The sequence below is a fragment of the Mytilus edulis genome, chromosome 3 (genome assembly GCF_963676685.1).
Source record: "Mytilus edulis chromosome 3, xbMytEdul2.2, whole genome shotgun sequence".
Taxonomy (NCBI): Eukaryota; Metazoa; Mollusca; class Bivalvia; order Mytilida; family Mytilidae; genus Mytilus; species Mytilus edulis.
In genome coordinates this window covers 27,176,842-27,204,468 of record NC_092346.1, presented here as the reverse complement: position 1 = coordinate 27,204,468, position 27,627 = coordinate 27,176,842, and the positions used below count along the sequence as shown (strand labels likewise).

General features: G+C 30.5%; 1 protein-coding gene across 3 annotated transcripts in view; it reads right to left on the bottom strand.

Annotated features, from left to right (window-relative positions):
• LOC139516126 (coiled-coil domain-containing protein 175-like) overlaps positions 1 to 27,627 on the bottom strand; it is a 175,156-nt gene that overhangs the window by 138,633 nt on the left and 8,896 nt on the right. The window contains exons 10-18 of one of the 3 annotated variants that reach the window (XM_071305998.1): positions 27,094 to 27,203; positions 26,536 to 26,617; positions 25,332 to 25,404; positions 24,825 to 24,888; positions 23,634 to 23,744; positions 21,283 to 21,354; positions 20,564 to 20,680; positions 18,701 to 18,763; positions 16,382 to 16,517 (exon numbers count right to left, since the gene is read on the bottom strand). In XM_071305998.1, the coding sequence (XP_071162099.1) occupies positions 16,382 to 16,517; positions 18,701 to 18,763; positions 20,564 to 20,680; positions 21,283 to 21,354; positions 23,634 to 23,744; positions 24,825 to 24,888; positions 25,332 to 25,404; positions 26,536 to 26,617; positions 27,094 to 27,203 (828 nt within the window). The remainder of the gene's footprint in view (positions 1 to 16,381; positions 16,518 to 18,700; positions 18,764 to 20,563; positions 20,681 to 21,282; positions 21,355 to 23,633; positions 23,745 to 24,824; positions 24,889 to 25,331; positions 25,405 to 26,535; positions 26,618 to 27,093; positions 27,204 to 27,627) is intronic. The other 2 variants (XM_071305999.1, XM_071306002.1) reach the window with 2 other exon arrangements.

The following is a 27,627-nucleotide window of genomic DNA, read 5'->3' as shown; positions in this document are numbered from 1 at the left end:
GTACAGAAATTCAATAAAATTCCCAATCTATTAATGAACTGACAATAACAATGATTTGGTAATTCTATAACATGAAAAAAAAACCCACATCAATACCTTATGATTGCGTTTCTCTGTTCACATTGAAAATGATGTCACCACTATAATCCCTAACAATAGGTCGAACATCAGAAATGTTTCAGTATTTTGGTTTCATTTTCAAAAGATTCAGAAATTTAAATGATGTTTGAATTCCAACAATAATTTATACAGACTTCATCCTCTTTCACAGGTAATACCTGCCTCATATTATTATTTCAACTTTAATTGAATAACAGAAATTTGAAGAGCTAAATTAATCAACAACACAAGATCTAAAACTTAATAAATATTGGACAAAATATCAATTAACTATAAAAAGATGTTTGTGTTCATTAAAAAAATATAGTTTTTCATTTTATCAAGGATTTGTACAGTTAGTCTAACTATTCAAATCCTTGATTTTATATTTTCTTTAAAAGTTTAGGAAATTATTTTTTGAATTTAATTGTGTCCCTAATGTTCTTATTTCCTGGGATAATTCCAATATAAAGTATTGGTATTGAATTAATATTTAAGAAATATTTGAACCATACCATTTACTTAGAATGAAGACCATGTTTTCAGTGTCATGAGTTTTAGTTAGTTGTACTTTGTTGTTTAAAATTTTCTTTGTGGTAATAAGATATAGCAAAAAGAAACTCTTCAATGAAAAGTTAAAATTATACTTCCTTTCCTTTTGTGAACAGTCTGGACAAGGTACAATATATGTTTATGGAAGAGTTTGCATAAGTTTAAAAATATAATGAGGACACACAAACAGCTTATTATTTTCAGATATATTATTATGTAGATAAATAGGATTTATATAATTATATGAAAAATCTGATTAGCTAGCAATCTAAATTTAGAATGTAAAATTAAAGTATAAAATAATAATGATGATGAAAGGGAAGAATACAGATAAAGGACAGCAAATAATATTAACGGTGATTGAAATAGCTTAGTGATTATTTTGCTGTTTATATTTATTTTACTGTGTTGCGCAGTTGAAAATAAAGTAGCATACAATTAAAATTAAATGTATCTAATTTACAAACACATGTAAATTTAGTATTTTTTGCATGTTCCCAACATTGGCAATAAATTATGTCAATGTTGTTGTCGAGAAAGCTTTCTTGTAAAAGAGAAGGATGAAGTTAAAACAAGTTTTTAATGGATATATTTAAATGTTTAATGAATAATCATTATAGTTGCATTTAAATAAATTAAAAATATTTTAAGCATTTGTGTTCTGTTGTAACTTAATTGTGAACTGATAATAATAATAATAATACTTTATTCAGAAGCAATACAGCTTATAGAATATACAATTTTACAATATTTTGTATCAGTGAAATATAAATACAATAATTATACACAATACATGTATGGCGGAGAATGAAAATAAATTCATATGATAAATAATTAATACAACTACATATTACGAATTTTTTCAATATTAAACAAAAATTTACCTAAATTATTAAGTTCTTTCACATTGTGAACTGATAACAACTGTATAAGTTTAAAAGTGGATGGATATTGCCAATAATATTTCTTAATGTATAGTTTTCTTACATCACTATATCTATTACATTCTAGAACAACATGGTATTCATCTTCTACAATATTGTTATTAATAAAAAGTCTGCTGGACCAGATAGAATTATAAATGAAATAATTAAAACCTCAAATCAAGTAATAATTAAGTCAATTGTTAAAATATTTAATTTAATTCTAAAAACGGGTATATACCCAAAATCATGGAAGGACTCATATATAATCGCACTTCATAAGAAGGGAGACAAATCTGATCCAAATAATTACAGAGGTATATCTTTAATCAGTAATCTTCCTAAAATATTCAATGCTGTACTTAATAATAGACTAATCACAGTTGTGGATAAACAGCTGAATAACTGTCAATTTGGCTTCAGAGAAAACCACAGAACTGCTGACAGTATTTTTATATTAAAATCTTTAATTAATAAATATATACACAAAAATAACAAAAAAATATATGCATGCTTCATTGACTTAAGAAAGGCCTTTGACTCTGTATGGAGGACAGCCCTTCTGTATAAATTATGCAAAATGGGAGTAGGAAAGTCTTTTTACAGAGTAATAAAACAACAATATTTAAATACCAAATCCTCTTTAAAACATAAAGATTACATTTCTGACTATTTTGACATTACTAGAGGTGTGAAACAAGGGGATTCATTAAGTCCTACTTTGTTCAACATTTTTATAAATGATATCACTAAAGGTTTGGAAGATGAAAACTCAAGTCCTTTGGAGCTTATAAATAGTAAACTAGGCTCCCTCCTGTTTGCTGATGATCTGCTTTTACTATCAGAATCTAAGGAGGGTCTCCAAAATAGTCTAAATAAAGTTTCCATGTTTTGTGAAAACTGGCAGCTTTCTCTAAACATAAATAAAACAAAAAGTATGGTCTTTTCAACAACAAAGCAAAAGCCTGAGGCATCTATACTTCTATATAAAAACAAAAAAATAGAGAATGTTTCAGAATATCCTTACTTAGGTCTGCTGATTAAATCAAATGGTAATCTCAGTCATAGTACAGCTGAATTAACAAAAAAGGCAAAAAAGGTTTTGTTCTCTATTAAAACATATACTAATTCTCTTGGCAGCCTTCCTATCAGAGTGTCAAATAACTTATTTGACACCTTAGTGAGACCTATATTGACTTATAATTCTGAAATAACATATTTTGACTCATATATAACATATTTCAAAGCTAAAAAAAGAGCTTTGGTTTCTGGAAAAATTGTGGACCCATTTAATTTTATTGACAAGACTCCAATAGAAAACTTGCATCTTGGTTATTGCAAGTTTACCCTTGGCACTAACAAAAGTGCCTCAAATTTTGGTACAAGGAACGAATTGGGAAGACTGCCTATTGAATGTCATATAAAAACCCAAACTATTATGTATTTAGCAAGGCTTTTCACCTCAAATTTGAATCCCTTATTACATGAATCTTTTCAATTAACTAAAACTTTGGATTCTAGTGGCACCTATTCATGGTTCACTTTTGCAAAAGATATTCTTTCTGAATCTAACATTGATATAGATGGACTAAAAACCTGTGATAATTTAAAACAATTAAAAAATATTAAAAGCTATATTAAACCCCAAATAAACTCATACTACAACAACCTGTTGATAAATAAGTTAACATCTATTGATGATAAAAGTAAATTAAATTTTTATAAAGCACTTGAGCCAAATCTATTGATCAAACCTTACCTCTCTAACCCAAACTTTGAATTTAGAAAATTAATTACAAAACTTAGAATCAGTGACCAGTCATTATTAATTGAAAAAGGGAGGCATTTTAAACTTCCTCGCGAAGAGAGACTTTGCAAAAAATGCAAAGTACTAGATGATGAGAAACATTTCTTAATAAATTGTTCTCATAATTCAAATATTAGATTAACATATTTTGATTGCATTAACAGAGAAAGTAATACATTTGCTAATCTCACTGACAATGACAAAGTTATATATATACTTAACCCATCAACACCAACACAAGTGAATAAACTAGGATCCTTTATAAAAAAGTCAATGGAACTGAGGACAGGGGACCCTTTAATATTTACCTGAATTTGTGTATATATATATTGAGTTACTTAGTTATTGTCTTTATTTGTTTTTGTTGTTGTTATATTATGTCACAAACTGTAAAGTTTATATGGCAATAAAACTTTGAATTTGAATTTGAATTTGAATTTGTTATTGCACATAGTACATAATCTATTTTCTCTATCTACATTGTAATATCTGCCTGTTTCTATATTGAGGCTATGGGCGGATATACGATATTTACATATAAAAGGTTTATATATTTGATTAACAGGTCTATCTAAATAAAATTGCAGTATATCTGTGTCATATATATATCTATAAAGTATACATTTTGATGAATTATTAAAAAAAAGCATTAGCATCAGCAATAAAGGTATCTTTCATTCTTTGTTTTAACTCATGTATGAATATATCAACATTATTTACGCTTTGTCTTAGCCATACATCATGAAAACCATATCTACATAAAATATCTTTGACTGAACATGCCCAATTCGATTTGTCATTGGGTTTTTTAAATGAACTCTCCAACATATCTTCATAACATGCTTTAAGCATACAGTTATCCGTATTTAATAATTTAAACCAAAACTGAATCAGTCTTCTTTGTCTTTCATAATACATTGGATAACGTCCCAATTCACAGTAAACCATGTTATTTACAGCAGTTTTTCTAACCTTTAGAATTCGTTTTAAAAAATATAAATGTACTTTCTCTACATCATCAGCTTTATGATTACCCCACACTTCACAGCTATAATTAAGTATACTAGATACATAAGTATCAAATAAGGACAGTAACGTTTCACAGTTATAATATTCATCTACAATTTTACTACATAAAGCAAAAACAGCTTTTCTTCCTTGATTGGCTAACATTTTTTGTGTATGTAAAAAACTGCCATTATAATTAAAAAGAATACCAAAATATACAAAACTATCACATATATCTATTTGGTTGTTATTCAAAAACCATTTTTCTTGACTTTTTACACTACCTCTATTTCTAAACACGACCACTTTAGTTTTAGACATATTAATATATAAACCATATTCCTCTGCAGAAGAGTTTACAGTATTTGTCATATTTTGCAGATCATCTATGTTCTCACTAAATAAAACAGTGTCGTCTGCATACATAAGTAAAAATAAATTTAAGGATTTCAATTCATATGACTGACAGCCATTACTGATTAGCTCTACTTCCATATCATTGACATACAACGAGTATAATAAAGGGGATAAAGATTCCCCTTGCATCAAGCCAGTATTACAATTAAAAAAATCTGAATTTTTTCCATTACACTTTATACTAGTTTTCAATTTAGAATACATAGATTTAATTACAGTAAGAAGTTTACCAGTAACGCCACATCTAACTAATCTCAACCACAATTTTACATGAAAAACACTATCAAACGCTTTAATATAATCGATAAAACAGCAATATAAGCGTTTACCTTTTCTTAATGACTTAGAAATCAGGGAATGAAGACAGAAGATGGCATCAGAAGTGCCGTATCCAGGACGGAATCCAAATTGTGCATCTGTCAGAGTGTTGTTAATCTTGCACCATGTTATAAGTCTTGAATTAATCAACGACGTAAATAGTTTTCCTAAATGTGACACCAACGAAATACCTCTGTAGTTTCCAGGATCGTCAGGATTTCCTTTCTTAAAAATTGGAATTAAAATACATTTCACCCATATTTCAGGAAAATTTCCAGAACACAAAATATTGTTGAACAGTTTGCAAAGTACAGGTTTCAATAAAGTTTTACCAAACAGTATATACTCATTCATTATATCATCATAACCAGTCGACTTGTCTCTTTTTAGTTTTTTGATGCACGAATCCAGTTCTTTTTCTGTAAACGGAAGATCTAGTTCCTCAAAAACTGTTTCCGGAGTATCACTCGTTCCAACATTCACTTCGGGAGGTTTAGACATAAGTTTTTTAAAATGTTCCTCGAATTGGTCCAATGAAATGTTATTTATAACGCGCTTTTTACGTTTTTTAAAATTCTTATAGAAACGTTTCGGATTTTTCTTCCTTAGTGACGACAGCATATTTCCTCGTTGGTTCTTATAATGTCTTTTAAGTCTTGTTTCGCAGCACTTATACTTTTGCCATGAAAGGTTAAAGTTAATTCTGTTTTCATCCGAGCGGTATTTGTTAAAACTGTCTAATGCATTTTGATATTGTATATATAATGTTTTGCATTCATCGGTAAACCAAGGTTTGTCCGAATTAGATTTATGAACTTTATCGCCATTTTCACAAAATTCACACTGTTCTTTGTATGTTACTTCAGATTTCGTATACTGTTCATATATATCAGTTAAAAGATTATTAAGTCTTTCTACACACGTATCTATATCGCTGTTTTCGTCAAAATTTACCAGTAGATCATCAAACTTTTGTGTGTTGAGTATCAATTTACTTCTGATATAATCATCTTCTGACCCTTCATTCCAGTTAAATATATTGAACTTAGTTTTATTACAATGACATTGACCGTAAGACTGATTATTACCCTTAAGGTACAATTCAACTACTATTGGAGCATCATGACATGAATACATATTAAATGGTTCAACATAAAAAGATTTTAAGCATTTAAACATTTCACTTTGTGTAAACAATAAATAATCAATAACGCTACTACCGTTTTTATTATTAAATGTTATTTTCCCACTATCTGTTCCAAATCTGCCGTTACATATACGTAGACCGGACGACTGGCATAACTGCAATATACGCTGACCAAAACTATTTGGAGGTTTAATGTCTTCAGATTTTCTATTACAAATATAACTATCATTTACATAGTCAATAAAAGAAATACTGTTGATCAGTTCTTTATCTAATGTATCATTAACTATATTGTCCGCTTTTAGACCTACTCGTCCATTCAAGTCGCCTATCACAGCCACAGTTCCTAATGTACTATAATGTTCAATATTTTCTTGCAGTATATCGAAAACATCTATATCATATTTACGGTAAAATACATTTTTATCAGGCGGCATATAAATAGCACAAATATACAAATCTAAACCATTTAAACATACATTTTTGTCAATTTTTAACCAGATCATACTATCTGCACAACAATTCAATAAAGTAGTATAGGGAGTTAACCATTTCTTATAAAAAATAACTACACCTCCTCCTTTACATTTTTCTCTATACACAAATTCTTTTTCGTAGCCTTTCATTTCGAATTCATCGGGACATTTAAGCCAGCATTCATTTAGACACAATATATCATATTTATTTACTAAATTCAAGAAATTTCTATCTGACAATTTCCGGATCAACCCTTTTGATATGTTCCAAGAGTAAATTTTCAAGGAACCACTATTTTTAGCACAATCATTCTCCGCTACCTCCTATTCCTTCCATAGCTCACCATTAACATACAATTTGTCTCCAGCAATATAAGCTTTTTTGGTTTTTTTCCTTTCTTTGAGCATGATGGGTACCAGTTTTTTCCGTCTTTCTAGAACCTCTTTGTGATACTGTGGGCTTATACCATAATTGGTGTTTTTTAAACGGTTTGAGACACTGCAGATCATTTCACGATCCTCAAATTTTCTAAATTTCACCACAATTGGTCTTGGTTTGGCTGCGCCATCTTTCCTTTTTCCTAAGCGATACGCTTTTTCCAAGGTTATCTTGTCTTTTGCGTTTTCTATTTTCAGTTGGTTTTCACAGAATTCCAAAATTTTGTTTACACAGTTTTCATTATATGTTGATCCCGTTGCACCCCCCTTAGCTCCTTCATTGTTTTCACTAGCTTCCTCAAGTTCAAAGAATACTAAATTTTGCTTTAGATTTTGGGATTCAATATATACTTTATTTGTAGCTCTACAAATTGAAAATTAAAAGATGTTCTTGCTATTATTTTTATAATTTCTAACAAGTGTGGACACAGATGAGTGTGGATAGTATGTTTGAATGTTTGACAGTGTTTTATGATAAATGTAGTTCTATGATTTTCCTATATGTGTTATTAACTGTGTTGCACGATGACAACCAACCGGAGCATTAGGAGTATTGTTTATTTTATATGTAGTTTAGTTTTTATGTTCAAGACAGGCATGGAAGAGACACTAATTGCATTAGTTACCAAATGATTATGATAGAATATGTTCCACATCTTTGATTTTGGATACATTTTATAGCTAGGAGAGCAACACATAATAGGTTCAATTTTTCGTGATTTTTTTAAATTGGGAGATGATGTCTGAGAACATGATATAAGGAGCCTGTAATTCAGTGGTTGTCGTTTGTTTATGCGTTACATATTCGTTTTTTCTTTATTTTTTGGACATAAATAAGCGTTATTTTTCTCCTTTGAATTGTTTCACATTGTCATTTTGAGACCTTTTATAGCCGACTATGCTGCATTAGCTTTGCTCATTGTTGAAGGGTGTGTGGCGACCTGTAATTGTTAATTTCTATGTCATTTTGGTCTGTTGTGGAGAATTGTCTCATTGGCAATCATATCACATCTTTTTTTATATGTATTTGCTAACTATTTGTATGGTTCTATTTATATATACTGAGTGCCAATGAAAACGCAACACTTGGTTTTTCAAAAATAAAATTTATATTAGAAATCATGATCTTTCAAAATGAATTGTTCTTGAAAATTAACAATTCTAACAATAGATCAATATCAAACAAAAATGTTTCATTGTCATCTTTCGGGCGCAATAGATAAACGAAACATCCAATGTCGAATCATCAAATCACAGTCCTAACAAAAAATGTTACAACCCTGTTGTGCAGCGCAATCTCGACAGCGCCGCGGAATTGATCATCCCGGACGTTTAATGTGATCTCGAGGAATGTTATTCCACTTGTCCCGCAAAGCAAACTCAAGCTGACTTTTTGATATTGGTGGTGGTTTTCATCGTCTAAACCATGTCAAATCTGATGCAAAATTTGCTGTATCGGACCTAAATCTGGCGAAACGCATGACTTTTGGCCAAGGCGGGTGCCAAACGTCTATGTAACCACCACTGACGATTTTTTGTACATAATGAATGATTTTTGGTCTACAGAATTCGATGTTTACGCCAGACGGCCATTAAGATGTCGGCTGTGGTGTTCTTTAACTGTTGAATTTCTGCGCAAATGGTGCTTTACTGAAATTGCTTCAGAGGATCTACCTTGACTACCATTGAACTCTCGTGACCTTTGGACATCCATCAGAGTCGATATCGGATATGTTAAAGACCAAATGTATCGGTTTTGCTGAGCGTTTCTTGCTTTTTGAACCCCGGGATGTGGCTTATCATTAACTGATCCATTTTTGTTGAATTTGTGGATGATTTGGGTTATTGTAGAGGCTACAGTCTTCTCGAAATTGTATGCTGTGAAAGGCTTCATTGGATCATGCCGGAAACTGCATGTCGCTGGTTGTCAGAAAGTCCTGGCATTTACTCAGATGTTTATTGCAGTTTCCTTACAATAAGGGCGGGAAAATTCATGACATTAGCCAAGCTTTAAATGACAAAATCGTGAAAATGGTGCGTATATTGAAAAGCGGTGAACTCGGTTTATGTCCGTTCAAAATAACCCTTACTTCACATTTGTTCCAAAAATCACCCAACCGTAAAGTTGTCGACAATTGTCTTTAAAGTCATTTTCAACCAACTTTACAAAGTTCTAATATAAAATAAATAAAAATTATCAGACTTTTTTGAAAAACAAAAGTGTTGCGTTTTCATTGGCACTCAGTATATCTTTGTGGTGGCTTGTCAGTATCATTAGTAAAACACTTTAAAATGTTGAATTGATCCTCAGATTAGAAGAAATTTATTGGATTTTAGTAATGACAATGCCTAACATGATGCTTGGGCCTGATGAGCTAGAAAGTAAGCTTCTGTGCCGTTTTCTATCAATTCTTTGATAATATCTCCTTCAAAGCTGGTGAAAGCAAAACAAATTTGGTCAATGGACAAATAATGTTTGGTTCAAACAAAAAATAAAATGCTTTTATCTCCCTGTTACTTACATTGTACATAGAAATGATAATACATGGAGACATCCTTGTACATAAGAGTTGTCTGTAAAATCTTTACTTCACAAAGAATGAATTGCATAACAATGAACCGAGCTCAAAGCAAAGCACTTTAATAATACACTTAGACAGAGAGCTCAATCCAGTGATATACTTTGTACTACAGGTCCTTCGTGAACATCCATCAACCAGAACCATATCTCAATAACATGCCATTCTACATGGTTGGATCAGAAGTCCTGAAAAAGACATGATTTTTTTTTATCGTATTTAAAGTATATATGCATAGGTTAAAACTTTCACAAATTTGAGGTATAATCATTCAGTGTCTGGCAACTATCAATCGCTTCATGCACAAACTGATATAGGTTGAGCATGAGTGCCCTCTGTTGGAAATAAAAACATACCTCCACCTAATTTTAGTAAACTGATGAAGAAACATTCAAAACTATAAAATGTTATCCAAGACTTGTCAGTGTCTATATATAGCTATTCACCATCGCCACTGAATCAGTGATATATGTACACATAAATACATGTAAGACTAAAATTAAAGTACATATATAAGACTAAAACTGACATTCAGTCTTTACCTTCATTCCCCAAGTCCTGTTCAAATCTAATTCATGATAAAATAAAATTACAACCAATGAAATCAAAGGCGAATTAAGATGCCCCCACCTGTCTGGAAAAATATGGTTGATTATTTAGAGGACCACTGGAGCATGATCAGAGTGGGCCCTCTCTTAGGCAGTCAGTGGGCCCGCACTTATGAAAATTTCTGGATTCGCCACTGGAAATATCCCTCTAATAGACTAGCATTTAAATCCCAGTTTTCTAATATGGTAGCTAGGTGGAACCTAAAACTAAAAAATTTGAAAAAAATATTTTAAATATATTTCAAATGCATGTATATGTGATAATATAAATTCTCCAGATTTCACTGTATTTTCCCTTTTGATGTTTTTCAACTACAGCCAGTTTGGTGTGGGTTGATGTTTGATTGTTGTACATGTTATATATCGACACGAGATTTGTTTATATACATAATACTTATTTCCCTAAATTCAAATAAAATAGATGTGAGAAATTAAAGGAAACCATATGCAAATATTAAAAAAATAATTTGCATTTGTTCTGTTGATTGATAGTGGTACACATATGAAGAAAGGGTGAAATCACTTATATATAGTTCTGATCAAAAGTTTCATGATAGACATGCATGGTAAATAAGTAGTAGGTTGTTTAAAGTTTGCAGCATATTCAACTTTGAAAATCTTTTTCAGGTCTACAATCAATATAAAAATCTGTATATATGTGGTATAATTTCCAATGAGACAGCTTTCCAGAAGTTAAAATAACAAAGTAATTATAGGCAACCATACAGCCTTAATAAGTGAGAAAAAAACAGTCTAGACATGTTAAGTAAGCAACAATTAATGTAATGGCCTGATTTGCAACTTATAAACAACAGGTTTGGAACCCTCCCCCCAAAAAAATCAAAGAGCAGATTGCTCTGACGGATACGATTGCCGTTGTTTTGTTGACACATGTACATGTAACAGGCTATTATTTGAACTTGGAATTATTTTTAATTATGGAATTTGCTTGTTTTCTTGTTATTGACATTTTTAATAAATTCCATGTTTATTCTGTACTGAAATGTTCTGTGCTGCGCACAACACTTTCTATTACAAAGAAAATAGTTTATTTTCAATAGAATGTACTGTGCCGCGCACAACACTATCTAACCAAAATACATTTTATGGAAAGTGTTATTAACTGCTCAAAAGATTATAATACCAAATAAACATGGAATTTATTAAAAATTTTAAACACAAGAAATTATGCAAATTCCATAATTAAAAATAATTCCAAGTTCAAATAATAGCCTGTTATGTATACATGTAGCTGGATAATATTATTTTCAAAACTAATTCAACTGCACATGTAAAATAGTTACAAAATAGCCAATCCCGGATAAAAGTGTATGAACAATGCGATTAGGCCTATTGTGTTTTATTTTTGTACTATCAATTCCAAGTTTACTTTCCACAGCAGTCACTGAGACTCAGAGTGAGAGAAGGTATTTCACTTCGTATCTTATCACCTATTTTCCTACGTTAATTCTAGGAGGAACCCCATTCCTAACTCTTTAAATATTTAATTTCCTTTCGGTCAGTGATCATGACTCCTTTCCATACACATTTATCGGTTTAAATTTCGATCATTTTTAATATAATACACTTTATTGACAGAACGAGCTAATACTCGACGTATTGTTTTAATTCAGAATTCACGGAAGTTACTTCCAGAAGGGAGACAATTGGAAACAATAATATGGAAGACTCCATTTTGCCTGAAGGAGTGTTCTACGATGTGGACTATATTTATTTTCATTTAAATGATGCATATGATTTAAAATTATGCAACAATAATAACCTTCAATAGCAGACATACATAGAAAAGATCCCATGAGTTTAAAATTAATTAATTGAGTGGGGAATCCAGAGCAACCATTCAATCGAAAACCCCTCAAAGTCAAGAAAACTATACGCATGCGCATAATTTCCAAATAAAACCTGGAGCAAGAACGTATATTAAATGTTTATTAAACGACCTAGATAGTTCTCTATTTCTTTATGGAAGTACAATCTCAAATATCAGTTTCATAAAGGTAAAATATAAGAAAAACTCCACTTCAGTTCTTATATGACAGAAATAGATTTATCGGAATTCAGAGAACTCTCGCATTTTATCAAACTGGGAATTCCCTCTAACGTGTTTCTAAATTTAGAAAAACACTAAATATAAATACTGCGTAATTCTGATTTTCCGTGTTGTTAAAAACACGCATATAAGTCAAGGGAATTATCAAACATGAAGATTATGAAAAGAACATTATAGGAAAGTTGTTAAAGTTCAATCCCTTTGTTTGTTTTTACCTTTAAAGCAAGACAATCATAAGAATCTGAGATGTTCCTTAATGTTTAGAATAAAACGATTGACGTGAGGGCAATGCTCTGAGCCACCAGTATAAAAGCAATCGTATCCCAAAAATTGTTCCAATGAAGATAAAGGCAAGCCTGGAGGGGATTCATTACATTTGGAACAACTTTTCTGAAGGATGGATACGTATAAAAATTAAAATATGTAATAAGATTGCCAATAAGACAACTACCCACAAATGTTCAAATGACAAAGCAATTAAAGGCAACCATACAGCCTTCAAAAATGAGGGAAACTGTCCCAACATGAAAAGTATACATTTAATAATACAATTGAGAAGAGAAATGGCCTGATTCACAATTCCACTAATAAACAGGTCGGGAACATCTTCCCTTCAAATAAACCAGATGCTCCACAGGGCGCAGCTTGATACTACAGCAGAGGTCGAACCCTGAACAGTTGGGGCAAGTATGGACACAACATTAAAGCCTGATACAGCTCTGAATTTGGATTGTGATCAAATAGTCAAAACAGAATAGGTTTCTGACACAGAATGAATGTAGTCTAAGAACTTAAAACATTTAATATTAAATTGGACTTTTACCTATTGTGGTCCTTTATCCAAAAATCTTAATACATGGTTTGAGGCACTTGTCGCAGAAAAAAATCCTATAGACTTAGGGGTCGACCATTTGATATTCTGGGGGAGGGGCAGGTGGATTTGTTTTTGATCGGTTATTTATTTTTGTAATCTAAGAGGACAAATTATTCATTTTCTGCACTAGTGAAGCAAGATTTTTCATTAAAGCAAGGGACTGATTATTCATTTTCACAACTGTTTTTATGATATTCGAAAAACATACAATTTTCAAATGATTTTTTTTATTATAAATCAAATCAAATATTTTATTGTCATATAAACTTTACAGTTTGTGACCAACATATATTAATACAATAAACACAATAAACATATATACATACATATTAAACATACAAAATATCAACAGCATTAAAATTTATAACAACAAACAAGTTGTTAAGAGTCCCCTGCCCTCAGTTCTAATGACTTTTTCAAGAAGGATCCTAACTTATTTGTTTGTAAAGGCGATGATGGATTTAGTAAATAATGAATTTTTTCTTCTTCATTTAAATTATTAAAGTTATTATTTTCTGTACATATGTGATGAAAAAAGTCATTTCTTAGAGTTTTATTATACTCACAATATAGTAAAAAATGTTTCTCATCCTCTAGTACAAAAAATGTATTTTACATTTATGGCAAAGACGTTCCTCTCTTGGGATTTTAAAATATCTCCCCTTTTCAATCAAGAGGGAGTGATCACTTATTCTAAATTTAGTGATTAATCTCCTTATCTGAAAATTAGATGTATTTAAATAATATTCTAGTTTGTAATCTTTTTTAAGTTTTTTATAGAGAAAAAATTTACTTTTATCATCGATGTTTTGAAATTTATTTTGAATTAAATCTTCATATCTATTTTTCATTTTTAACTTTATATCGGTTTTTATTTTATTTACATCTTTTATGTCCTTACAAGTAGAAAGAATATTAAGGTCAACGTTAGTCTCTTTAACAATATTTTTAGCATATGTATACCATGAGTAAGTTCCTGTCAAATCTAGAGACTGTGCTAGAGAAAAAGCTTCCTTTAACAATGGATTAATATTATTATTATATAGTCTAGCTAAATATAAAAGGGTTTGTGTTTTAATAAAACATTCTATAGGCAATCTTCCTAATTCAACTCTTGCTCCTAAATTGGATGCATTTTTTCTTATCCCTAGAGTAGATTTACAAAATTTAAGATGCATATTTTCTATGGGGGTTTTGTCTATAAAATCAAGTTGATTAATTTCTTTTCCTGAAGTTAAGGCTCTGCTTTTGGCTCGATGAAAAGAAATATATGTATCCAAATATGTTACTTCTGAATTATAGGTCATAATTGGTTTTACTAAAGAATCAAAAAGATTATTTGCTACTTTTATAGGTAGATTATTCAATGATTTAGTATATGATTTTATTGCAAAAAATACTTTATTTGCTTTTTTTGTCAGCTCTAAAGTACTTTGTGATAAATTTCCATTACATTTCATCAACATTCCCAAAAATGAATATTCTGTTACACTCTCTATGGCTTTATTCTCATAGTAAATATGTGATGTTTCACTTTTATGTTTTGACTGACTAAAAACCATAGATTTAGTTTTGTTTGTATTCAAAGAGAGTTGCCATTTGTTACAATATAATTTAACGTTATTTAAACTGTTTTGTAGACCCTCTTTTGATTCTGACAGGATTAAAAGATCATCCGCAAAAAGAAGGCATCCTACCTTACTATTTATAAGCTTAAGGGGACTTGAATCATTTCCCTCAAAATTTTTTACAATATCATTTATAAAGACATTAAATAAAGTGGGACTTAGTGTGTCTCCCTGTTTAACCCCTCTAGCAATATTAAAATATTCTGATACATAATCTTTATATTTTAAAGATGATTTAGTATTTAAGTATTGTTGTTTTATAACTCTATAAAAAGACTTGCCAACTCCCATTTTACATAATTTATAAAGTAAAGCAGTTCTCCATACTGAATCAAAAGCCTTTTTCAGATCTATGAAGCAGGCATAAATCTTTTTTTTCTCTTTATGTAAATATTTATTAATCAAGGACTTTAATAAAAAGATGCTATCAGCTGTTCTGTGATTTTCTCTGAAACCAAACTGACAATCACTTAATTGTTTGTCAACAATCTTGATTAGCCTATTATTTAATATGGCATTAAAAATTTTTGGTAGATTACTTATAAGAGAAATGCCTCTATAATTGAACTGTTTCATTTTAGGAGTTTGCACACACTCATAGTTAAAATAACAAATCTTGCTAAATATTTATAATTAATTAAAAAATTGTACATTAATACATGTACTAGCATTACAATTTTCAGTAGATTGTCATAAAAAAAAGGTTAGAAGACCCATTGGTGGCCTTCGGCTGTTGTCTGCTCTATGTAGGGGTTGTTGTCGTTTTGACACATTCACCCTTTCCTTTCTCAATTTTAGACTAAGGTTGATAATAAGTAACACAGAATATCTAATATAAAATTTGTTACAAAGAACTAATGATGAAGAAACTATCAAAGCTAACTCCCTTTTCATAGTTTTAACCTTTAACTGTCATGCTTTACTGAATTATTGATCCATTTTTTTCAGTGTCTTTTTCTTAAATCCTTCTATCCATTTTGTTGACAACAACCATCTTTCCATTCATTGTAAGCATGTCATATCCTAACTCAATAATGTTTTGTCAATCTCCTTTACTTCATAGATGATCAGGAACGGTGGTCTAGGAATTCTTATTACTTTAGCGTTAGTCAATTATGAAATATAGAAATTAGTTTAAGCATCTTCTTAGATAAAAATGACCATAATTTCTATTCCCAATGAATTGATGGAAGTTTTCAGCAACCTTGACTGGCTATACAGCCCTTGCACAGTGGGTACCATTCCCAAAGAGAGGCAGGTGGCAAGGTGGAAACTTTTCCATCAACATTCTAAAGATTGTAAGAGTGTTTACCTTATTCATGAGTTCTAGATGTTGAACTTAACTCATTAGTAAGTTCTAGATGTTGAACTTACCTCATTAGTAAGTTCTAGATGTTGAACTTACCTCATTAGTAAGTTCTAGATGTTGAACTTACCTCATTAGTAAGTTCTAGATGTTGAACTTTTCCATCTTGTATCTGAGTATTCATCTGTGTTAGGAATGTATGGTTGTCCATCTTCATTTCTTCAATGTCTTTAGATACATTGTTTTTCTGGTTTTGTACATTCATTCTATAAGAAAAATACAATTTGTGGTTTTAAAACCATGAAATAAACAATGGGGGCTCAATGAAACAAATCATATATAAAATTTCCATATTTAATAATAAACAAGTACATTCTTCAACAATTTTTTTTCAAGCAGACATTTTTGTCATTCATATTTAGCTTTGAATGAAAAACAAAATATTTAAAAACATGTTGAATTTATAGATTCTATGGTTGCAATTGTACCTTATAGTTATATTTACTATCATTACACAAATATATATGCAATTATATCTTGAAAAACTTTTTAATACTGTACTTTATATTATAGTCAACACAAACAATAAAAGAACGCTATCCCTGAAAAAATTGTTTTAATGATAGAAATACATTGTATCTGAACTTATAGGTAATTATTCAACAATAAAAGAAAACTTGATATAAAAGTTATACAGATGAATAAATATTTTTTTATACATGCAACTGTCGGAAAGGGTAACATCATAAAACTTAAACTGCACTAATAAGAGTTAACTGAAAGATACAACAAATACTACTGAAAATAAAAAGTATTTTTATTTTTTTTTTAAATATTAATAGCTCAATAAAAACCCCATTACATAACTCATCAGATTTTTTCTCTCTCACACAAATCAATCCATTACTGGCATTTTCATCATTATTTTTCAGGGTCTATGTTTTATTTTATGTAACCCTCGATTCAAATAAAACAATGCTGATATAAGAAAAAAAATCCACAGGAAGAACTCATGAAATGTAAGAAAAAGTTTCTAGAATCGAGTATTTTTAACATCTCACATTTTTGACAGATTTAAAATTGGTCAGTTTATTGCATATACAAATGTCAATGATTTCTGTTAAAAATCAAACACTACAATTTTGTTATAGTCCATGTTCATGCAATAATCTACCTTATAATTTCCAAAGGCACTGAAAGTCATTCCGTTACATCAAAAAAGTTACATCAAATCCATAATCTAATCATGAAAATTTATCGAAGACCATTCCCTTCTCTTCACAAAATTATTCAGAGTGATGCATATTTGTTTCAGTATTAAGAAACTTTCTTGTGGAGTATCTTTTTTAAGACCATTTTTTAAAAACTCATAGAGACCAATGTTTAAATTCTACCATAACAAACCATCTACCTTATGTAAAAAAAAATGAAATATTTTAATAAATTTCCATAAATTTTATTGAAATTAGAATACACCTTAAAAGATTGGTAGCAGAGGGTGACACCCCAAGCATCCTTAATTCCAGTCCCAATAAGTGTAACTAGAGGCTCCAAGGATATTTTCATTTACAATTGATGCATGAAATAATACAACCGTTATACTTTTGCTCTAGTTTCAGAGAAAAAAGTCAAATACTGCATTTTTCCACTATGTTCTATTTTTAGCCATGTCAGCCATGTTGGTTGGCAGGCAGGGTCATCGGACACATTTTTAAAAACTTAATACCCTTATGCTTAGGGTAAATTTGTTTTGACTGACAGGGATGGAAACACTAACAAACATTAAACATTATATAAAAACAAATGCATAACTTATAAATTTAAAGTCATTACAATATGTACTTGCATCAATCAAATTAAACTCTTCCAAATAAGACCAAGGAAAGGGAGGTAACTTTCAATGTGAATGAAAAATGGGAATGTAAAATATTTAATTCTGAAGTCTTTTATTAATAAATGGGAACCATTAACTGCTTTGACTCAACATCTTAATCTTAGGTCACTAGGTAACATTATTACCATTGAGACACCTCTTCACAAGATACCAAATGACATAGAAATTAACCCTATAGGTCACTTTACAACCTTACAGTGACCAAAGCCCAATAAAGTCTATTTTTAAATATCTGTATATGATGATGGATAAAAATGGAAAATTGTAATTAAGAGAAATAAAGAAATATAAGATTAGCACATCTCACACTATTGTAATAGTATTTCAGCATTCAAAACTACAAATCACAAAATAAAAGTTATATATTCTATTCATGCAACAAAATTGTAATTGACAAAAACACTCACATTCTTTATTCATGCAATAAAATATTAAGTAAAAATGTTCATTCTCTTTGTTAATGAGCAGTATTTTCGATTATATGCAATGAAAATTCTTATTATTTTTCATCACAACAGCATTTGTTATCCTTGCATGAGCATCATGCTACCTTACCCAAGAGAGTCATATTTCTTCTTCTGTCTATCTTTTTCCTCTGTTCTTTTTTCTAATGCTTGTCTTATTTAATAATACAATACAAATGAGAATATATACCTTAATTCTTTATTCTATGTGGTCAAAAACAAACCTTTTTCAACATGGAAAAATGTCAACTATTAATCTATTCATTCAAATTAGGACAATTTTCATTCTATGTGAAAAATGTCATACAGCACTTATTTAAGAATATAAATTGCAAGTATTAAAAAATTTCATCAAATACTTTGTTTCTATATTTTCACTCCAAATCAGCTTGCAAATTGCCAATAGTTAGAAAACTGAAGAATACTTTACTCTTTCTTCCATAAAAACTGCACTTTATACATTAGTTTGTTTTCATTTAATATGAGGAAACAATCATACATTTACATCAGAATGCTTACACTGCACAAAAAATCAAGTTTACAAAACACACTCACACTCAATGCACACAGATAATGACAGCTTCAAACCTAGTTCATATTAATTGAGCAAGAGCTATGACATCTTGTTTATTTAAAAGGAAATGTTTGAACCAAAACTACCCAGTTCATATGATAATGCAAAATCATGAACATACCGTACAATGTCTCAGAAATTTTAAATACATGTACTGATTCATATTTTTTTTAAAAATATTTTCTTGATGAAAGTTGCAGACCAACGATCTAAATAGTGGTGTATTAAATAAAAGTTCCATTGCACAAAATTTAACATCACCGTCAAACACTTGGCAGCTAAAAAGGAACACATATTAGTTAATTAACACACTTAAAAAATAGCAATTAATCCTGGATTATTTATCACAAATTTCTGACTAGTACACACTATGTAATAAATGATATTAAAATACAAAAGTTATACAGCTAATATTAGGATTTTCAAACATACAATAATGGGAAAACTAGAAAACATAGATTACCTACAAGCATATATACATTTATATATTCATTACTAGTGAACTGGATATAACATTCAAGTTTTTTCACACATTATTGAGGGGGAATAGGACCTTTATCAGGACTCCGGGATCGGGTGTTTTTAAGCTCGGGATTTCGGGATTGACCCTTTCGGGATCTGGGAATCCTTTTTTTCGGATTTAGGGATGTCGGGATTTGCTTTATTCAAATTGGGGACCTCGGGATTTCGTTTTTTCAAGTCCGGGATTTCGGGATCAAGACCCCTCCTATCCCCCCTCATTATTAGTCTATTGTTATATCCAGGTCCCTTATACTCATATGATTTTTAACCCCCATAACAATTACCAAAAATACAAGAAATCTACATGGGGACCTTCAAGACAGCTTTTGGTAATTCTCAACTAAGGGGGGACCATGAAGACTTGGCATTTGAATGGTTAAAAACGGTAATAAATGAAAATATTGATACTTCTAATTCTATAATGAAAATTCAAATAAATATTATTTAAATAAGCAATGAATTAGCATGTTCACCATTCCTTGTATGGAGGGATAAAATACTTTTGATCGCGCTACACTGTACAGGGTAGACAAGGTTTGTAATGGTGAAAGTTCCTCCATCGTTCAATTTTCATCTATGGAGATCCCCGAGTCTTATATATAATTGTTACATATACATATAAAATTGGGAATAATCACACATTATAAGATCTTTCTTCAGAGCACACATATAATGCCATAATCATCTGTAATGTGTTTAAAAAGCTTGTTTATTTAAAAAAAAAAAATGTCACCTAGAGCATTATGTAACTGTTAGAAGGGTTGGCTCAGATATAACTGTTATATGTTATAAGCAAATGTCACTGGGGCTTTTTCACAATGTTAGACCAATAAGATATAGCTCTGTCACCGACCTTACCGTGGAGGAGAAGGTGTGGGTGTAAGGGATGGCTCAGAATATAACCTAACAAACTCTTGCTCTTTGTTCTTCTTCTTCTCTGCTATTTGCTTCTCAATAAGTTTTTCAAATGTCTCTCTATGTTATTAGAAAATATGACACACTATTGCGGTTACAAAAATATTACTCCCTTACCGTATAGCAGGTTATTTTTGTGGGTGTAAAATTTCGCAATTTTCATTGAATAAGGTATATAAAATATTTTTGCGGTTATCATTTTGGCAGATTCAAAACTTTTTTAAATACCTTTTCATGTGCACTTTTAAATTGGCGGATTTTTTTTAGTGATTTTGTTTTATCCATGAAAATAAGCGAAAAATTTACACCCTGCGAAAATAACCCAATTTATGGTATTACATTTTCATTCTTGAAATTTTCTGTTATTTTTGTAATTTCTTTTCTGTAGCAAGTCTTGAAGCCAAAGATAATAAGTAAAATGTGCATAGTGAAAAGTGAAGTGCATGCATATGTAGTAATATAGTAATAGTTATTGATGAAGTGCAAATCTACATGCAGTGCGATTAATAATAAAAAAACTTCTAATAATTAAAAAAAGTTTTGCTCTATTACATGCAATAAGATAAAAAAAAAAAACACTAAAAATTTATTTTCTTAACTGTAAAAACTGTGTTTTATAAGTGCATGCAATTATATGAATCTCAATCTTTCCCTTATATTACCTCTCTTTCCTTTCTTTATTTAGCTGCTCTCTGAATTCTTCTATCTGTTGATTAAGTTGTGCAAGAACTGCCCTAAAAGTAGTGAGTTACAAATGTATAAACACAATGAATGAGTATCACAAATATAAAGAATATGAGTAAAGAGGCACATCTTTCTCTTCATCCTGGTTCTTTAATATATTTAACTTTACTGTATTTTAAGAATCAAAACGAAAATCTTAAAACAGTATCATTGTGTGATACACTAGCTTTACTTACAGTTCTGGATTCTTCAACAATTCATAAAATTGAAAACGGTAAGTAAATTTATTTCAAAATAAGACAACAGGCCTCTTCTGTGAAGGATCGTAATTTCAAGGAAATAGGTTAATACTGTTGGTTAATCATCATTCATTGTATAGCAATTTTCCCTGGATTTCATGGGTACAGCTGAACCACAAATCAAATGGTCCAAGGAATTACAAATTTTGTGCAGGCTTGTTTTTTAAGGCCTTGGCAAAACGAAGACATTTAATATCCATGGAAATGTAAGTTTTATAAATGAATTCACAGTAGATGAAGGACTTCTGGCACATTATCACAACTTAGGATAATAATGGATAAGTGAATGGTTTGGTCATGCAGAGGGAGGTGTAAACATTTTCTTTCACACTGCTATGTCTCAGTGAAAAACCTGTAAGACAACACATGTCATAACACACATAAAGTGAGACAGAATTCATGCCACAATATGTCGGTGAAGAAAACAAAATCAAGTTACTGTAAGATATTCAACCACTGGACCATGCATTATATAAAGACTACACAGTTGGAATAAAAAAAATTAAAGTCATTAAGGGATAAAAAAATTTCACATTTTTAAAAGTTGATTAACACATGTGTCAGCCATTTCTACATTTTCTGCCTGCATTTTACCAACTAGTTCAGCTTTGACGCCGGGGACACAATTTCGCCGTTTAAGGGTTTTGAGGTGTAAAAACTTCAAAGGATGGCTGAAATGGAAGAAATGTACCCGTAAATTATATTTTTATAACAAATATAATATTTTTTTAAACTGAGACAAAATTGCGGCTCCTACCGAAAATGACCGAAAAACGAACAACGATTTTCGGACAATTTCCTGAATAAAAAACACGATTTCAAAGAAGTATTTCTAAGTAAATATTTGACTGAATGCCCTAATTTTAAATTCTTTATACCTTTGAAATGTCTGCTTTTCATCTATAATGCAATTGATTTGATAAAAATTGTTAAAAGCTGCGGTTATTTGGTTTTAAATAGATGTGTAAAAACGGCGAATATGTGTCCCCCATTGACAAAACATCCGGAAATTTCAAACACCCTTTAATCTAACTTTTCAGGTGATTTTCTTAAAACAAACCGGTTTTCAAGCTTAAGTATATTTTGCATTTGAAGTTATCTTCATATAGAAATATCAGTATACTTCAAAAACATTTAGACCTGAACATAAACTGTAGAAAACATGGAAAGATGTGGCGAAAATGAGCACCCCACTCTACATTGATTTTTATAAACTTCAACATAATTTTTTTTAGATGTTAAATTATCTCCCTTTGGTATATCTTTTTTTCTTCCTTTCAACCTTATGCATGTATTACATCTATGCAATGCTTGATAATTTATTAAACAAATTTTCAATTTACTTTTCTTTCTTAAATTTCCCTTTTAATATACATGCCGGTATCTAAACTTTGAAAATACAAATTTTATGAAAGAAAGTGATAGCAAACATTTGCGTTTGATAAAGATTACACTCTTCATTTTTTCTAAATACCCAGCATGCCTCAGTAGATTCACAGTGTAGGGGTATGACAACATCATGCTCTGGGACTTACTCATCCTCTTCTACTCCCTTCCTAATAATATTCAGTGTATTGCTTGTAATGAAAACTCATAAAATAAACATTTAAGAAATAAATAAATACTCTTTTTAACAACACTTCAACTTAATCTGGAAGACCTTCCTGTTTTCATGTGCGTAAATATATTCACTTCATAAATTAAATGATCAACGTCTGCCATTTCACTCACATCTAAAAATAAATGTCATCATAGAAATTAATTTTATAGCAAGTCTGACAGTGTTCTCCCCTCAGCCTTTTAGAACCATGGTAATGTGTCAGATGCTATATTGCTAGAACATGAGCTATTTAAAATTAATTTCTTATAGAAAGTGTTGAGGATGTGACACTATAGTTTTTATAAACAAGATGATATTCCATAATTACTTGTTTACTAGAATGATATAAGAAATTTCTAAGGAGAACACTGAGAACCTTTTCTAATCAATACAAGGGAGGTAACTACAATTTCAAAGGGAAGTAACTTACTTGTGAGATTCAGCTAGACTTTCCATTGTGTCAGCCATTTCTACATTTTCTGCCTGCATTTTACCAACTAGTTCAGCTTTGATACCAAGTTCTCTTTTCTGATCTTGCAAACTATACGAAAAAGAAATTTATTATTTTGTTTGCACTCTAATAATGGCTGGAAGTAAAATTTGTTTATGGCTATATTTCTGACAATCAACTGTCTGGGCCTGGAAAGGAGGAGTCTACTGATGAAACAGACATTTTAATCTTTTTGCATTCTAATGATGGCCAGATGATTGATTTGCTTTTGTTGTGGTGTGTTTCTCTAAAAAAAAAAAAGGAAGACAGTGTGGGTTTCTTAATCCACAGTTATGCTCCTGAAAAGGGCAGATGCTGTGAGTTTGTCAATCCAAGGTCATACTCTGGAAAAGGGCACATGGGGTGAGTTTGTCAATCAAAGGTCATAATCTGGAAAAGAACAGATGGGGTGAGTTGTCAATCCAAGGTGATACTCTTGAAAAGGGCAGATGAGGTGAGTTTTTCAATCCACGGTCATACTCTGGCAAAGGGCTGATGTTGTGTGTGTGTCAATCTACTATCACATTCTAGAAAAAGGCAGATTATAAAGCTCTTGTACCTCATAGGCCAAGTCAGGTGTCCCAATCAAATCCAGGAATCAAGACATTTCTGTCTTTGTTGAAACTGGTTTTTTTTTTTAATGTTTTGCGATCTTGGAATCAGATAGATTTTAATCTTGATTCTTTTTTTAACTTATTCTATTGCACTAAGATTGGAGAGATAATCTCATGCTCTCATTTTTAGGTTGTCATTTTCAGTCATTCATTGTAGAACCTTAAGGTGGTAGACCTTGGTTCAGGGAGATAACTCTTTAAATCAGTTATGTGCTTGTTTAAGTCAAGTTTCATCAATGTTTTTCAAGCATTTACCTGAAACAGATTGAAAATAATCTATGTAACCTAGAAGCTTAGACTATATTTTTGAAAATGGTTGACACAAACGTACTGATGATTTTAAGAGTTATTTCCCTTAACCTAGGTCTACCTCCTTAAGTGAGCTTGGATTGATTGTGCTCTTTTACACTATGAATTGACAATATTGTCTCATTGTCATGATATTCAAAGAATCTTGTGAAATTTGTCCTTAACATCACTGCAATTAGAATGAATTCAAATAACTTAAAATACTTACGCCCCATCTAAAGCTTTGACTTCCTCAAAATCTTCCTGTCTTTGTAACATTTTTTCCTCAAGATCTAAAAACAGTGACAAAATTCAAAACACTGATGAATTGTTTCTACTCAACTATCAATTCAGAAATTTTTGCAATGCTTATGTCCTTTGAGTCATCTGATGCTGCTAAAGTTTTGTTTTGTGGGGATTAAATTTCTTGATTTCTAAAAATAAACCTGTCTGTGAGGTTTTACTTTTCACATTATTTCTGTTTCTGAATTTAATCTTCATTAAACATCAAATTTATGCAATGATATATTTATAAAATTTGAACTCCATCTTAATGCAAATATGGTTTAGTTTATATAAGCCTAGCAGAAATGAACTAGGTACGACTATGTGTATATAGGTCTGCTGTTTGCAAGTGTTTTTTTGTACTTTGTATTATAATACAAAGTACTCATTGTAAAAGCTTCATTTATATATCAATTTCTGTCGATAATAATTTTTTTTTTATAAAACTTGCCACTATGCAATTCAAGCTTTTGTCCTTCAAGTTCATAATTTCTATCATCCTCTCTTTGTGTTTCTGTTTCAAGCTAAAATGACAAAGTCATATTTAAATACATGAAAGAGAATGCAATCATCAAACAATATTTCATCTATTGGTTTAATATTAGTTCTATGACTTACTACTAGTTAATTAGGTAGACCTAGGTTAAGGGAAATAACTCTTAAAATCATCAGTACGTTTGTGTCAACCATTTTCAAAAATATATTCTAAGCTTCTAGGTTACATAGATTATTTTCAATCTGTTTCAGGTAAATGCTTAAAATACATTGATGAACTTGACTTTTACAAACGCTTAACTGGTTTAAAGAGTTATCTCCCTGAACCAAGGTCTACCCCTTAATGTGTACAAATTTGAACAAATTGTCAAACAAATAAAAAAAAGTCTGGTATATAAACTTATCACCAATTATAAACTTGGCCGGTTTTTTTACAATTAAGGGACTGAAGATTATTCTGCAATTTAAAAAAAAATTGGGATTAATTTTATTTGACATTTTTGGAACAGTTAATAATTATGGAAAAATGGGTTCTGGATTAAACCATGATCCTAGTGCTTTCAAAACTAGACTTGAACTTTCCTGAGAACATATCTTTTTATGTTGTTTTTTTATATTTCAACATTGAGGAAAACATATTTAAACATCATTTTTTAAAGCAAGCACAAACCTCTTACTTTTGGTTTTCAAATATTGTCCACATAAAAACTGAATCCCAAAAAGGTGATTTAGGCTTTTGTCTTCAGTTTTAAAGTGCACAGGAGTGAGACTTTAGAAACAGATAGAACATACCTAAATAACAGGAGCAAATATTACATAGGTGTCATTTATGACCCAAATGTCGTAACTATCTTCCTGTTCCCTTTTCAGGAATGTAACCTCCGAATTACACTATTAAGCAGGTTTGTTATAACATGAGCAACACAAAGGGTGCCACATGTGGAGCAGGATCTGCTTACCCTTCGGGCGCACCTGAGATCAGCCCTAGTTTTTGGTGTTGCTTAGTTTTATTTTCCTATGTTATGTTTTGTGTACGTCTATTGTTTGTCTTTTTCTTTTTTTGCCATGGTGCTGTCAGTTTATTTTTTATCTATGAGTTTGAATGTCCGTCTGGTATCTTTCCCCCCCCCCTCTTTTTAAAATACAATATTATTTAATACCTTTTTGAACTTTTTCAGTAAAAGTCTTTCTGTGTCTTCATATTGTTTTTGTAACTTCATATCTTCATTAATTATTGCAACACTGAAAAATACAACATCAATATAATAAAAAATTATATAAAAGTAAAAACAAGATGTAGAATAAGTATCAGTAGGACATCATGCCCAAATTGTTTGTTTGTTTGTTTGTTAACTCTATAAATATAAATTTATAAATGTAACCTGTATCCTTTTTTATTACAGAAAAGTTCTAGCACTTTTATAATTATAAATCTTAACTCAATATTGGGAGTACAAAATGTGTACTCAAAACACCAAATCCAGTATATTGATTGGTTGACTTCTGATTCTGTGCTTATCTTACTTTATTTTGGCCTTTTTAACTTTTTTGGATTCCAGCGTCACTGATGAGTCTTATGGAGACGAAACACGCGTCTGGCGTATATACAAAATTTAGTCCTGGTATCTATGATGAGTTTACTTATATGTTTTGAGGGTGTGATAAATGTGTTTTGAGTGTAAATACAGAAGTAGTTTTATTATAAGTTAATACTTTACCCCTTTTTCCTCAATGCTTCATTTTGTCTGAGTTTATTTGCTAACTGGTCACTTAATTGTCTTTCTTCTGCTTCCAACTTTGCCTTTGAATCCTCATATGTTTGTAAGCTCTGTGTAAAAAAATAATAGCAATATAATAATAGCATTAGAGATTAAATTTATGTATTATCTCCCTTTTAATCTTCCGGTAAGGAGTAACCTAAATCGTAAAAATCTAACAGAGCTTGATTTTCAAAAAATATCACTGTATCACATACCTTGAAAGGCTTGTCAGTGGTTGACGTTTGTTTATGTGGTTCATAAGTGTTTTTCATTCCAATATAAATTAGACCGTTGGTTTTCCTGTTTAAATGGTTTTACACTTGTCATTTTTGGGGCCCTATGTAGATTGTTGTTCAGTGTGAGCCAAGGCTCTGTGTTGAAGGCAGTACTTTGACCTACAACCGTTTGCTTTGATGGAAAGTTGTCGCCATTTGCACTTATACCACATCTTCTTTGTCAAAGCAAAGTTGAATTATAGTCTTTTACATTATA